Raw genomic sequence first — 13882 nt, 5'->3', positions numbered from 1 at the left:
ACACACACTAGTGCAGCCAGAGTCAGAGTTTGTGGTCATGACCACACCATCTACAAGCATCTATAAGGAAACCACAGCAGCAGAGTAATCATTGTATTGATGAAAGTGGACTTTTCCTCACGGTTTCTTTGGGGGATTTTTTCGCTACCACTCATCCTATATCACAAACAGACCCTTAAGTTTTCCATCTACACAAAATTACACATAATTAAGTGCAATTTGAATAGCTGTATTTTTCCTCTTTCCTAGTCCAAGTTGTTTAATGTGACTTGAATAAAAGAAAGGTATGGGCCATGTATGTAGTTTGAATTGAGATGGAAAAAGACACACGAGAGCGAGGAAAAGTCAAACTGTGATGAAAATTACTTACAGAGAGCAGCCATCTCTTTGGGCAGGTCAGCACCAAATCTCCCAAACAGGCTGCTGTTGGCCAACAGGTCAAAGGGGGAGTGGCTTCTCATGGAATTGAAGGCGAAGGGGTAGACAGCAGGTGGGAAGCCAGTCATGTGACCCACCTGCTGTTCCCTGTTGGTAGCCATGGCGACAGAGCCCCCAGGGGTCCGCAGCAGGACGCTAGGTGAAAGAAATGGCTTCCACAACACCTGGAATTCCCTGGCAAAGTCGAAATCCGTGGCCCTCTGAAGACTCTCAGGATGTGGGGAATGGATGAGCGATGATGGGGCCTTTGGTTTAGTGAGGGAAGGTCGTACTCCACTTAAGAAGAGTCATCCAGTTCACTTTTCTGAGGAAAAGAAGGCAGAGAAATTTGTTATTTATTACTAATATATTCACCACATAAAACAGTGAAAAAGTGTTTCTGAATGAACACGATGATAGAATGAGTGATTTGTGTTGAGATTCTCTATGGATTCCACAAACACATTTCACCTCACATCAACTCTGAGTCCATCTGCGTAGTATATTTGAATAGTTTACCCGTAGTTGTAAGAAGGATGTGCAAACTTCATACAAACAGGTATGAGAGAATGGGAAGGAAGAAGGAAGTAAGGAAGGACAGGACGGCGAGAACCAAAACAGATAAAGACGTGAGAGAAAAAGAATGAGTGAGCTGCGAGAGGAAAAGCCAGAAAAAGTGGGACTGGGCGAGGAGAAAAGAAAATAAGAAAGAAGTTTGGAAAAAGTTATAACAGGGAAGAGCGGGAGGGAGGGAGGGAGGTGAAAAAAAGAGAGCAAGAAAAAGAGAGAGAGCTCTTGTTCCTGCAGTTTTGAAGAGCTTCCAGACTTCTACAGTGATTCCAGGCTATGCCATATGATTTAAATCACCAGAACTCTACTATAAAGAGCTCCTCTGTTCCTGCTGCCAGCCTAGCACAGCAGCCTGCCTCTCTGCCTCTTTCCCCCAGGACCAGAGGCCCAGACACGGGGTCCAGAGCAGCATGAAGAGAGAAGGGGGGCGGGGGTGGGTTGATGGGGGTAGGGGGTAGGGGGAAAATGAGATCCACTGATTGCTAACTGCTGCTGTCACTTCCAACTATCTTCTCCTGAGGTCAGGCTCTCATCCCACAGAGTCATTTTGGCTCTAACCTCCTGCAGCCTGCTCGTCACTTTGACTCCACACAGTAGGCACAGACAAGTCAGGCTCAAGTGTGGACAAGGCTGCAGTTATTCCCCACTGTTGACTGTTAATACAAGAGGGGGAAAAAAATCCCGGTAAAGCCTCCCATTTTCTTTTTCATGTTTTCTTTTTGCCTTTCGCTTCCCTAGCGTGATTTCATGAGTGGGTGGTGTGATCAGCTTGTTTTTTAAATGTGGCTTTGAAAAAGAGCAGAGCCAAGGAATTTGGAACTGCTGTGGCTTGTGAATCTGGGAGAAAAGACAGGGAAAAAATCTTGGTAATGAATTCGGTATAAACAAAGAAATGAGGGGAGGGGGAAAAAAAAAGATCTAAGGCTGAACCGGTGAACTGCTGAACTGTGCGAAAAAGCCCAGAGTAACAGTGACAGGGTCTGGGCACTGGGGGGCACTAAGAGGTGGCGCCGTGCCCAGGAAAAAGAGGGAGAGCTTTCCAAGATGCACACATATGCACCACAGTCTGAAGCGCATACACATGCAATCAAGCACTGCAAAAAAAAAAAAAAAGTGCACACATGTGTGAGAGCACCCACTAACACACACACACACACACACACACACACACCTCTTACCCCTTGCCTTTTCCAGGGCTCTGGCTCCCTCCCTGCCTCTCTTTCTGGCTCTTTCTCTTTCAACAGAGCCAGTTAATTACACCCTACTGCTGCAGGCAGCTTCAAACCACCACTAATTTAGAGTTCCATTACAGTAAACTGTTCCACATGTGCATCCAGGGCTCACGCAGGCTCGGGTGGCCACGTTTCAGGAAGGAGCAGCCGCCAATAGGCACCCACCCCCATCCTGCCAACACAGCCATACTGCCATCTTTCTTTTTCTTACCCTCTTTCTCTCTGTGTTTCTTGCTTACTTTCATTCCCCTTTCCAGCCAAATCCTCATCCATGCTACCTTTGATTTTTTTCCCCCCTTATACCCAACTCTCTTCTTCGACTCTCCCACCCGCACCCCATCTTCATCCATCTCCTGCTTATACAATTCATACCATGACCCTAAGCAGCAGTTCCACTGTGTGGCTAACACACAAAAACATCACTACAGATTTCACAGTGGCCCTAATGGGAGAAGAGGTACAGATTGGAAAAACAAAACTGTCAGCAACGCACATACTCATAATGTGTGTGTGCGTGTGTATTATGATTATGTACTTGGCCAGCGTTTGGCCCGTTTGGGTAGCTGCCTCATGAACTCAAACCAGGCCCCATAAAGGCAGCACAATCTGTCTGCGAGTGCTGGGAGAAAAAAGAAGGATAAGGAGAAAAATGAAGGTGTGTGAGCAAAAGAGAAATCATGGCAGTGAGTACGACTGAATACATTCAAAACAACAGTATATGAATGCAAAAGTTCATCTTAAAATGAGCTTCAAGACCTTCAGACCAAGTGGAGAATCACACCTAAGCACAGTAAACCACGGGCACTGTATTAATAGACATGCCATGAAACAAAGAAAGAAACTAAGAAAGAAAGAACACAAGGAGAAATGAAGCCTTTTAGAACAGAACCCAGTAACCTTACTCTTCCCAAACACAATAATGAATTAATAAAAGAGTTGGCGCCAGTGTTTTTTAATGAGTCACATCAGCCCAGCAGCTTTTTACAGAGCCATTTATGTTTTATGTTGGGTCCTGTGGTAGGCTCACTTCGCCAGCCCGTCTGGGGCTATAAGGGGATAAGGGGAATTTGGAGTGACCTCATCCCCTGTTAGCCAGGGCCAAATGGGCATGGAGGGCCTCCCCACTTCCCCTGAGCCTGGGGGGCACACAGGAGGCAGCAGGCGGCCAGGCAGGCGAGGAGCACCAGGGCCAGCTATGGGTGGGTTCACGGCTGCTGCTGGGACTTTCCGTCATTGCCTAAGAGGTGCACTGTGGCAGTTTAAATTTACTCTGGTTGTTTCTGTAAATAGTGGAGTGTCAGACCTCACAGTAGTTCATCATGTTAGAGCAGACTCATTGGTTACACTTGAGATAATCCATTGATTTTTATCAGGACAAGACGCCGTGTAGCAAATGAAATGAAATCAATCAAGGCAGTGATTTTGAAGACAGTGCTACAAGACGAGGCACGCTTAGAGAGAATGAGATTCCCTTGTTTGTTGAAGAGTTTGGATTTCAACAAAAAGACGGAGCAGAACAGAGGATCAGGCGAGAGTCAAAATGAAGGAGAGAGAGAGAGAGAGAGAACAGTTCCCACAGATTGAATGTCTGTCAAACAAAGGGTATCAAATCCTCTGTGTGCAAAACAACAATTGTGCCTTAACTGTTGTGACGGAGTGAGGCCCCTCAGGCATTAAGAACTGCAGTCAAACATAACAAATAAATCACGGCATCTCAGGAAGCTCTGCGCTACACAACCAAGAAAGGCAGCGGGTTTTTTTTTTAGTCAGCACAAGAAACCACAGGTGATTACTCGGCGTATAAGAGCAGGACTCTGGGTGCAATGACTGCCCCGGTTTGTTTACTGGAGGACATTTCTTATTCCAGTCAAAGAAAACGCAAAAGAATTTACAGTAACTGTGCGTGTTGTTATACTGAGTTATAATTGTATGTTTGTCTTTGTGGATATTTGCCTTTGAAGTCAAATTTTTGCAACCTCTTCAGAGACTTCTTTTTGTTTCATTTTTCTGAGATTCAGAGTGAGTCCACAGGTTTCCTGAACTTCACAGAAGACCACAATATGCACTTTCTTTTTAGAAATATGCTGCAAAGTAAAATAAAAATATGTGTCAATCAGCCCAGGCAGAGCTGCAAGTCAAAACCTTTACTGAAGGATTGAATTGTAAAGTCACAGCCTTAAGATAAATGAAGTGTACCATGTATCCTGGCTGGAAAAGCTTGGCAGAACCACAGAGTCTTCTCAAACCTTTTTCCACCTCTGACTTGCCCACTCCTGTTCATTTTTTGAGAGAAAACTGTGCATGTCTTCCAGGCACTGACTTCTAATTGTCAACATCATAAAATGATGAATGTTCAGTAACTTTGTAAAGGAAACGACTTGAAGCAAAGAGGGTTATGTTTAAGTTTTGGGTTGTGGATGAAGTCAGACTACCACAGCAGTTTAACAATGATTTTACAGTCCATGTGTCCTAACTGAGTTGACAGACTGGCTTTTCCAACTGCTTGGAGCAAAATGAATATTTAGTGTCATCATCGCTGCCTAATATGCCCACACAGAGCCATCAGAATCTGTTCATCTGTTTATGCATTCAGAGGTGACAAAAATAAAAGTAAATGTTCGTATTGAAATGGGATCATGAGAGCGTTATCTGATCTTGTCGCTGGCGTCAGCAGTATTTGGCTGTGAAAACAATATCCTCAACACTATTATCTGATGTAGAGCTGACAGCTCCCAGTCTTTCAACAAGTGGCTGGCTAATGGCTCTGAGGGAGACATATACTGACAGACAGTTCAGTGTCTCCAAACAGATCTGCATACCATCACTCAAAACTTGTTTGACATCTGCCTACTCTTGGCATCACACAAACACGTATTTGCTTACAGCAACAACGCAAAGTAGCACCTCTGTGTAATCATTTGTCACTTACAGATGTATTGTTTTTCAGGAGTGCCACTAGGGAGTGTCTTTATGCAATCTTTACACATTAATTCCTTTTTCGTTGTTCTCTCTTTTCTCTGTTTAAACATAATGTCACATAACAAGCTGTGTTGACTCGCAGTGGTGGAGAGAAGTATGGAAAGAGTGAGAACTCACAGTAAGACATAAAACACTTTGTGACATGATGAAGTCATCCTGACAGCTTGTTGTTTCCATGATGTGGTAGAGCTCTTTGGACTACTCAACATGGAGACTCCAGCAGTGGGTCCAGCAGAGTTAGAAAACACACCACAACAGGAAAAGGCAAAGACAGATGATGGTAAGACATTTTGAGAAATAGAGAGAGCCAGAGAGAGACAGGAAATAAAGCAAGAGAACAAAGTCTAAAGTGGCATCATAGTGATGGCTACTTTTCTAGAAGTGAGAGGTAAAGTTGGCACTTCTAACACGTGTTGTGAAGTAATTACTGTAAGAGGAACTGTTGAAGATTCAGACAGGCAGCTATGAAGGTGTTTCTCTTCCTCAACTCAGAGAGAAAACAATCCTTTCTCTGTATAAAGAGATACATAATGGATGGGTTTCACCACCACCACCACCACCACCACTTTTAGCCTCAGGAGTCAAAGCACCACTCAGACACAAGCAGGCCCAAGCACACACATGCAAGCACAACATGGAAAACAACTCACATTCACACAAGTTAAACTCTGTGCCAATAGATCCTTTAATGAGGGCTTGGAGACAGACTGAAAATGTAAATCCTCACAATCAGAGCGGCACACCTGCAAAAATAGACATAGGAAATGGAGTGGAGATAGTTTCCTTGTTAATTATAGTGTGGCAGCAGAGAGCCCCACGATTCCCCTAAAACCACCTGTTTTACTCCTCCCTTCCACTTGGCCTTAATTGCTATAGAAATTCCAGAAAACGACAGGTATCAACAACTCCCAGATTTACTGCACAAAGTCATGTCACAAAGAACAGATTTTGCAATACAGAAGCCTCTATGTGTCAACTGTTGTTTCAGTGGCTCCACCTGAAAAGTATCAGCACACAGCGCACCCGTTTTTTTTTTTCCAATTTTGTTCAAAAAACAAGGAAAAAAATATAGTGGTGAATATCTATGTCCTATACAATGGTTTTGAATTAGTCCGAAAATGAAATAGTAATTATTTATTGTTGTTATTATAGTCTGTACTCATGCTGCTTTTATAGATTTTTTGATGACATTTAACATTTTGATCCATACCAGACATGTCTGAAATTAAGGCATGTACTGTAAGAGTGAAAAACTACCACTATCATACTGTTTCAGTGCAAGAAAAATGAACTCGTTCATGCTTTTGTTTCAAAGAAGTTATTTCCGTTAGAGAGTATGTGAGCACTGACTAAAGAATTTTAGGCTGGACTGCTGCTTGATGTGTAATTGTTTACGACAACAAACATGGGAGAATGTTTTTGGTGAGGCCGATTAAGCTACGACAAAACACACTCATGGTCACAAGTACAGGGATCGTGAGTAATGATGCACGCACATCTGGAGCACATAACAGCAAACACAAATAATAATTGATTCCAAACTGTCACTGAAGACAAGCAAGCAAGCTGTGACTGAAGACCATGAAGGTAAAGCTGCTCTGCATGGACAACCTGCCCTCAAAAAAGACCCAAGGGTGGCTCACTGAAGAGAGGGATGAGCTCCATTTCTTCCTCTCCAGATGTCACCGACTGAAAGACCAGATGACAGAGGGGGGCCACACAGATATCACTGGCCTTTAAGTAGGAATCCCCCACTCAGCTGTGTGGGTGTTTTTTGCAATTCACTTCAATCAAATTGTCCCTCACACTTATGTCAGGTCCACCAGGGGAAATAAGCAGTGGACAGCAGGTGCAAAGCCAAGGGACTCCAGCTGCAGCACTTTACCCACTGGTCAGTCACTGCTGGTGCAATAAACCAAAGCACTGTGGAAAGCTACTCTGACATCAGGTGCTTGATCTTTATCTGATATCCAAATCACACAGCACTAAATGCACTATGTTCCACATGGCTGTAACAAGTGGAACCTGTTAACCTAGCACATATGCCAGCATCGATAAATAATCTTCACTGACATGCTTCTAACTATGGGAACACAATGAATAAACTTTCATGTAAACTAAGACCAGAGCTGCAGACACACCTCACTCCACAGGAATTAGCCTCTGCTGTTTAAGATGTGGAAAACAATGCTTCTCTATTCCAAGTGTTCATATGCTGGTTGTTAAAAAAAAAAAAAAAAACAGGTCAAGGACTGGTGACTCCTCTGATGAATACACATTCATACACATCAAACACATGCAAGCGTGTACACACTAACACACACACATATGCTAATAATAAAAAGCTCCACAGGCAACACTTGAAACACTCATTAATAAGCACATATGTGCACACGCAGGCACATGCAGGCACACACACAAATGTTCAAATATGTTTTCGTATAAACTCTGTGTCACAATTATGAGGCAGAAAGAAACAAACACACTTAAACACTGCATGCAAACAAACATGTGCGCTAGGACGTTTTAGTGTTTACACATGGAAATCGGGTCAGATTTCGGGAAAACAATGAGTAATTGTCTCGAAGCCTCTCAAGTGTCTTGCAAACTCGGTCTCTGACTTCAATTAAAACTGTCGACCCATTCCCAAAAAATGCAGTCTCTCTCTTTCTTTCTCTTTCTGTTAACAGAGAGTGAATAGAAGAAAGGGAGACAAACAATGACTGAAGTTACCGATTCTAAACTTTTTAAGTACAAATGACTCACCAGCTCTCGTGTTGATGAGGCAGACGGACAGATCAAGTACTTGATGGAACTGTCTGGTGAGCGCAGCTAGCCAAGGAAAAGGAGAAAAGATGTGTGTACGTTCATCAGAGTCCTTCTGACAGCAAAGACAGAGCAGCAATGAGCCTCTCTCTCTCTCTCTCTCTCTCTCTCTCTCTCTCTCTCACTCCCCCTCTTGCATTCTCCTCCTCCTCCTCCCCCCTCCCAGTCTCTACCTCTTAAAATCACTCTTTCACTCCCCAAAGACAGGCACACACTCACTCTCTCACTCACTAAGAAATAATTATACTCTCTGATTCATAAAGCCTTCCTTTGTCACGTGACCCAACACTTCAAATATACAGCACATTTTTTCACAAGCCACAAAATGCCTGGAGGGAAGAAAAAGGCCCAGAGAGCTTAAGTTTCTGTTTTTAATTCTCTCTCCCTTCTTTGTCTCTCGGGTGAATTCTTTTTCTCTCCTTCATCTTCTTGGCTAAAGAGCCGGTTTACCTACAAACTGTTTGTGCATGTTGAACTGCAGAGCGATGTCATGATCTAAGATCATGCATGTTTTATCAATAAGTTCGCTGTTTAATAGGAGAGGATGTTTGGATATCGTCTACAACACATATTATGATGTTTTGATACAACACAGACACCATTAGGTTTCTTCCTCCAAGAACATCTGTGGTTTCATTTATTCGTTTATTCCTGGTGTGATCAATTTATGGAATTAACATAATAATAACCTATCATAACAACATAATGACCTGTCTCCTCAGAGATGTACTGTATGTGCTGTTTTTGTGTAACACATGTTTATGCTTGGCTCTGTTTTTCATTGCTTGCAATGTTGCTATGACAATTTCCCAGTGCACTGTTAATAAATCAAAACTACTATTACCAAATGCTAATGCTACTACTACTGGAGTGATATTATATTAAAGACAACAAGTATGCGGATCCTTTTGAAACTAATTAAGGAAGAAAGACACAAAGACAGCTGTTAGACCATTTCAATTTCTGCCCTTCAAAGCTAACATTTTTCAGGATACAAGACATCCTGCTAATCATTATGCAGTTGGGAATATTTTTTTTAAGTCAAGATTTAAAAAAAAAAAAAAAAAAAAAGAATCAGCGAATTGTTGAACCTAAAAATGAAACTAGTGGTGGCACATCAGCTGCAGGGAAGTCCCGTGTGTGAGATGGCAGAGCTGTGCAGCAGCAGCAGCGACAGATTTGGGTGTGCCCCTGAGCGTGCCCCTCTCTATATATGAGATCATATGTTTCAGATCTGTGTTTATGTGTTTGTGGTTCTGGGCGTGTGCCCTGTTTTTCTGAATGTAATGTTTCTCAAGTTGTTTTGGTTATGAGGAGCACCTCAAACCTCAAAACTGGGAGGAGAAGGCACACCTCAACTGGTACCTCAACGGGCACTTTTACCACTTCAGCAGAGCATAGATCTACTGCACCTTCTAGAGTAAAAACACATAAATGTCAGTGTCAACACATGCATGTTTCTGTCCCACTAAAGTGAGCAACATCTCGTCTAATGCCTGTCTAAACCAAGCAAGTGCAGCAAGAACTTTCAAAATAACCAACTTATACATGCACTACTTATTCTGAAACTTCATCTAAAATGATGCCCTTCAGGCATATTGGCCATGCATCACTTCATTCTCCCAGATCTCACAGTCTGAAGCAGAATGCCAACCAATGCAGCCTTTGGAACTTTTCTTCTTCTTGGTCTTCCCAGCTACATTTAAAACCAGCTATAACTGCTGCTTGTGTTTGTAAACCTCAGTAATTGGCCTGATACAGGCAGAGATCTTATCCTCAAATACACTGACCCCAAAGTGTCTCAAGGATAAAGTCAAGCCATCATAATCATAAAAAACCTCTCAGCCACGCTTTCGTTATTCCTATGTGCTTCTAATCTTTACAGCCACATATGGTCTACAGTAGCTTACTGAAATGTTCTTTCATGCATTTTGTGATGTGGATTTGCCAGCACATAATCGGGCTTAATAAATGGATAAGCAGTGAGAGGCACTGTTGCCTTTTTGCAGAAACCTTATATTCAGGAAGCATGGATCTAAGCCATTCTGCAAAAAGCACTTCAGCTGATCCTTATCTCGTTTACATTTGATTTATGTGTTGCTTATGAGGCCACTAAGGCTAATAGAAATCCTTTAGCTGTTTACATAGCAGTACTAAATCAGCAATTGTGTAACATGAAACAAGAAGGTAAATACAGCTATAGGACAATGAGAAAAGCTAACTGTATATTAGCTGTCAGACTGATGAGAACTGTGAAGTGTGAATTTCAAGTCAGTGTGATGCCATCAGTCTGACTGAGACCATGTGTTTGTGTCAGAATGTGCAGTCAAGTGCATGAAGATAGTCGTGTGTGTGTCAGTGCGCAGGGCATGCTGTGTTCCTTATTAAATTATGACACTGAGCTTGAGCAGGGGGTGTGTTTGGGATTTGCCTGTGTGTGTGTGTGTGTGTGTGTGTGTGTGTGTGTGTGGGGGTGTGTGTGCGCGCAACGTCTGCAGCCCTGAATATGTGCATATGCATGCTTGTGCCTGTGTGCATGGGTGAGCGTGTGTGTAGGCAGTAGCAGCAAGAAGGTCAGAGGTTACTAGTGTTTGTGTTTCAGTGTCAGTGAAGTGTGCTCCAGGCAGAGATTTATGATCATTGTGTCTGGGAGGCTGTAGAGTGGGGGATAATGAAGATAGATCAGGGTGCTATCTCTCTCTCTGGGCACCACTGGAAACATGGCCTATGGCCCCCGCCATTCTCGAATCATTAACTTCAGCCTGTGACATCATAACAGACTGCCCTGACATCAATCCTAACACACTGTGCTCTGACAAAAAGTCGAACACAGAGAGGCAATTCCTCACAGGAAGTCTTCTGGCAAACACAGGCATTGTTCAGCTTTCTCTGGGTGTGTTTATGAAAATATGAAATATTCATGGAATCATCATACTCAGTCGTGTGTTTCCACTTTAGAGTCGACCGTATTTGCATTCACAGAACTATGGAGTAGAGGCCTGGGGCTCGCTGGCAGAGGAAGAGGAGGAAAGGCAGAAAGGAAGGAGGAAAGGGGGGGATGATGAAGGGAGCAAGACAGGGAGGAAGTGAGGTTAGAGGGGTTAAAGGGAGATGGAGTGAGGAGGAGGAGGAGGAGGAGGAAGAGAGAGGCGTTGGAGGGCGAGAGGGCCACTGGTACAGGGAATGTGAGAGAAAGGGGTGTGAAATAGAAAGAGGGAGGGAAAGAAAACTGGAGGCTGAGATGGAGAGATGGATGGATTGTAGAGGAACAGGGGGTGGGGTGGGGAAGTTGATGGGATTGGTGGTGGGGAGGTGAGAAGGGGCGCAGTGAGCTGGTGCCTGTGGCGGCAGGTTTTAATCAGTAACAAGATGCCTGTAATGAGATCACTATTTCCCCACATTCAGATTGATGTCATGTGCAGTTTGGTGCCGCACTGAGACAGGCAGGGGGACGCAGGGCGAACGCACACGCCCCACTCCAGAGTCATTTGCGCGCACACATGCAGAAACACATTCATGCACACACAACACACAAATATACCCTTGCTTGCACTTTCTTGGTTACAGACTCAAACACACATCCTGTGAAATGAAGGAGCTCATTCATCCCGCCTGGCAAAGTGCGCTCATTTAGAGTCCAACCGCCTTGAAGTAAAAACATACACAGAGGAATACTACTCACAGGAAAATGAGTTACTCATGGCAAAGGAGAAATGTATGTGTTAGGGACCGAAGGGCATATACCACTATGTACTCCTCTAACAAAAACAAATGAGCACAAAGCTTGGAAAAGAGTGAGTGAGAGCCAAAAGCTTTTTTACTGCAACAGAGATGAAGGGAAAAAGAGAAGGGGAGGAGGGAGAGAAAGAGAAAATAAAAAGAGGAGTGGGTTTCTTGTGCATATTTTGGGTTGCATTCAGAGGTTGTCGACACAGCTACCAGTGTGTGTGCCAGCACATGAGCGCTCCTGCCTATTCCCCAACATGTGTGTCCAATGAAAGGTGAACGGCTCTCCTGTCTATACTTTCCTCAAAAATCAGCCATGATGTCACCATGAACCCATCTTGAACCCACCTCTGTCAAAAAGCATTACTCCAGCCCTCCCTCTCTCTGCCTCATTTTCTGTTCCACCTCTCCCTCCTTCATGCTCCGTCCCTGCCTCTCGAATTCTTCACTGAGCTCCCATTCTTTTTCTTTCCTCTTTTTCATATTTCCGTATTCTTCAACATTTCCCCTCTCCCATCCATGTCTCTCTTCTCTCTCACTGAATTGCTCACTCTTTTATTTTTTCATTTTATATTTTTTTGGCAAGCGTGGTCTAATTGAATCACCAAAAAGCACAGCCGATTGCCAAAAATGCCAGGATGTTCTGATTATCATAAACTTTGTTTAAGCTGTGGTTTTACAAAAAAAAAAAAAAATGCTCCGAGTTCATGAGGGGAAGCCAGAAAAATAAAAGCAGAAAAAAAGAGGAATAGGGGAGAATGCAAATGAAAAAGGAGAGAGAGAAAAAGAGAGAGAACACTGGGGAAGAGAGGGGTGGTGGGGGCAGCGAGAAGGCAGCCAGAGAGCCACATATGGAAGTGATTCTGTAATTACTGCAAATCTGTGAGCTCAAAAGGAAAGGTCTTCTTTTCCATGCCTCCTTCCCTGCACATAAAACTGCCCTTGTGAGAAAGCTGGGCACTAAATACTGCACAGGAAACATGAAAAAAAAAATGTTTTCATTTGCTTGTGCTTTTCGGCATGTTGGGTTAGTATATGAATATATATGAATATGGTGTATGTTTTCTACGGTGAGATTACACACAGGTCTGTGTTTGCTATTTTTCTGAGGAAAAAAAAAAAAGTCTATGCTGATCATGAGGCTAATTCCACGCAGTCTTCTCTGGAAAATGTTCTGCATTCTTTGCTCATTTGCTTTGCTTTCCTGATCTTAATCAACCGCCCTGGAAGCTAATTTAAAACAAACTGCGAGATTCAGCCTGGAATAAACTTAAGTCTCTCACACTTAGCTGGCATCATTCTCATAAAGCACACATTCAACAAGGTGTGTGAGTGTGTGTGTGAGGGGTGGGTGGGGGTGAGGCGCTGGGTGACAGACTCACAGACAGAAAGACAGACAGTGATGAAGAGTGTCTTTTAAGCCTCGGGCTAAGCAGTGCTTTGCAGGTGTGTATGTTGGCAGCGAGTCCTGCTCTGCTCAGTCCCCCAACAGTTTCACCAGCCTGTAATTATCCCGTGCCCTGCCATAACGTGTTCTCATGATGGGTGCGTGAGTCTTACTCACACACACACACACACACACAATTACAGTAAACACACACTCCCGATTGACGTAGCTTTTGCCTCGTTTATTCTTAGACACATCCAATTAATCACGACAGGAGATGATTTATGTAAAGTACACAAGCCTACCTTCTTCGCCCGGAGCTTCAAACGCGAGCACCCCCACCCCCCCCCCTCACCCCCCAGAAGTCTGAAGCATAAATAGTTGGATGACAAGCGCACGAAGTTTTCTGTGAAGGAGACAAAACAAAGTCACGGACAAGTCTTCAGAGGATCCTCTGTCGCGGCACGGCGGCGTGGAAAGATCGCCCCATTTGGTCTTACGCTTCAGAGATCATCTCAGTCATTTGTCAGATTACCTTCGTTTGTTGCCAATCCGTCACCGTGTCCCGGCGGTTCAGGGGCGTCGGTGGGAGCTGCCGAGCGTGGAGATTTATGACACTGTGACTCCCCCTGGCGGTGGAGGAGAGGACTGCAGCACTCGTACTGTCAGTGAGGGCGTGATGAGGCGCAAACCACAAGAACCGTACCGAAATACCAAAGTCACAAATATGTATATATGTGAGTGA

At 43.8% G+C, this 13882-nt stretch overlaps 1 protein-coding gene across 1 annotated transcript in view; it reads right to left on the bottom strand.

Annotated features, from left to right (window-relative positions):
* The window catches only part of rarga (retinoic acid receptor gamma a), a 38156-nt gene extending 30054 nt beyond the window's left edge, over nucleotides 1–8102 (bottom strand). The window contains exons 1-2 of the mRNA XM_071476253.1: nucleotides 7965–8102; nucleotides 371–742 (exon numbers count right to left, since the gene is read on the bottom strand). Of these exons, the coding sequence (XP_071332354.1) occupies nucleotides 371–539 (169 nt within the window). The 5' untranslated portion in view covers nucleotides 540–742; nucleotides 7965–8102. The remainder of the gene's footprint in view (nucleotides 1–370; nucleotides 743–7964) is intronic.
* Between the last annotated feature and the right edge of the window lie 5780 nt (nucleotides 8103–13882).

The sequence above is a fragment of the Trachinotus anak genome, unplaced genomic scaffold, assembly GCF_046630095.1.
Source record: "Trachinotus anak isolate AG129_WGS33_773 ecotype Australia unplaced genomic scaffold, CSIRO_AGI_Tana_v1 ptg000004l, whole genome shotgun sequence".
Taxonomy (NCBI): domain Eukaryota; kingdom Metazoa; phylum Chordata; class Actinopteri; order Carangiformes; family Carangidae; genus Trachinotus; species Trachinotus anak.
The sequence above is the reverse complement of the archived record's forward strand: the minus strand, read 5'-3'. Positions and strand labels throughout refer to the sequence as shown.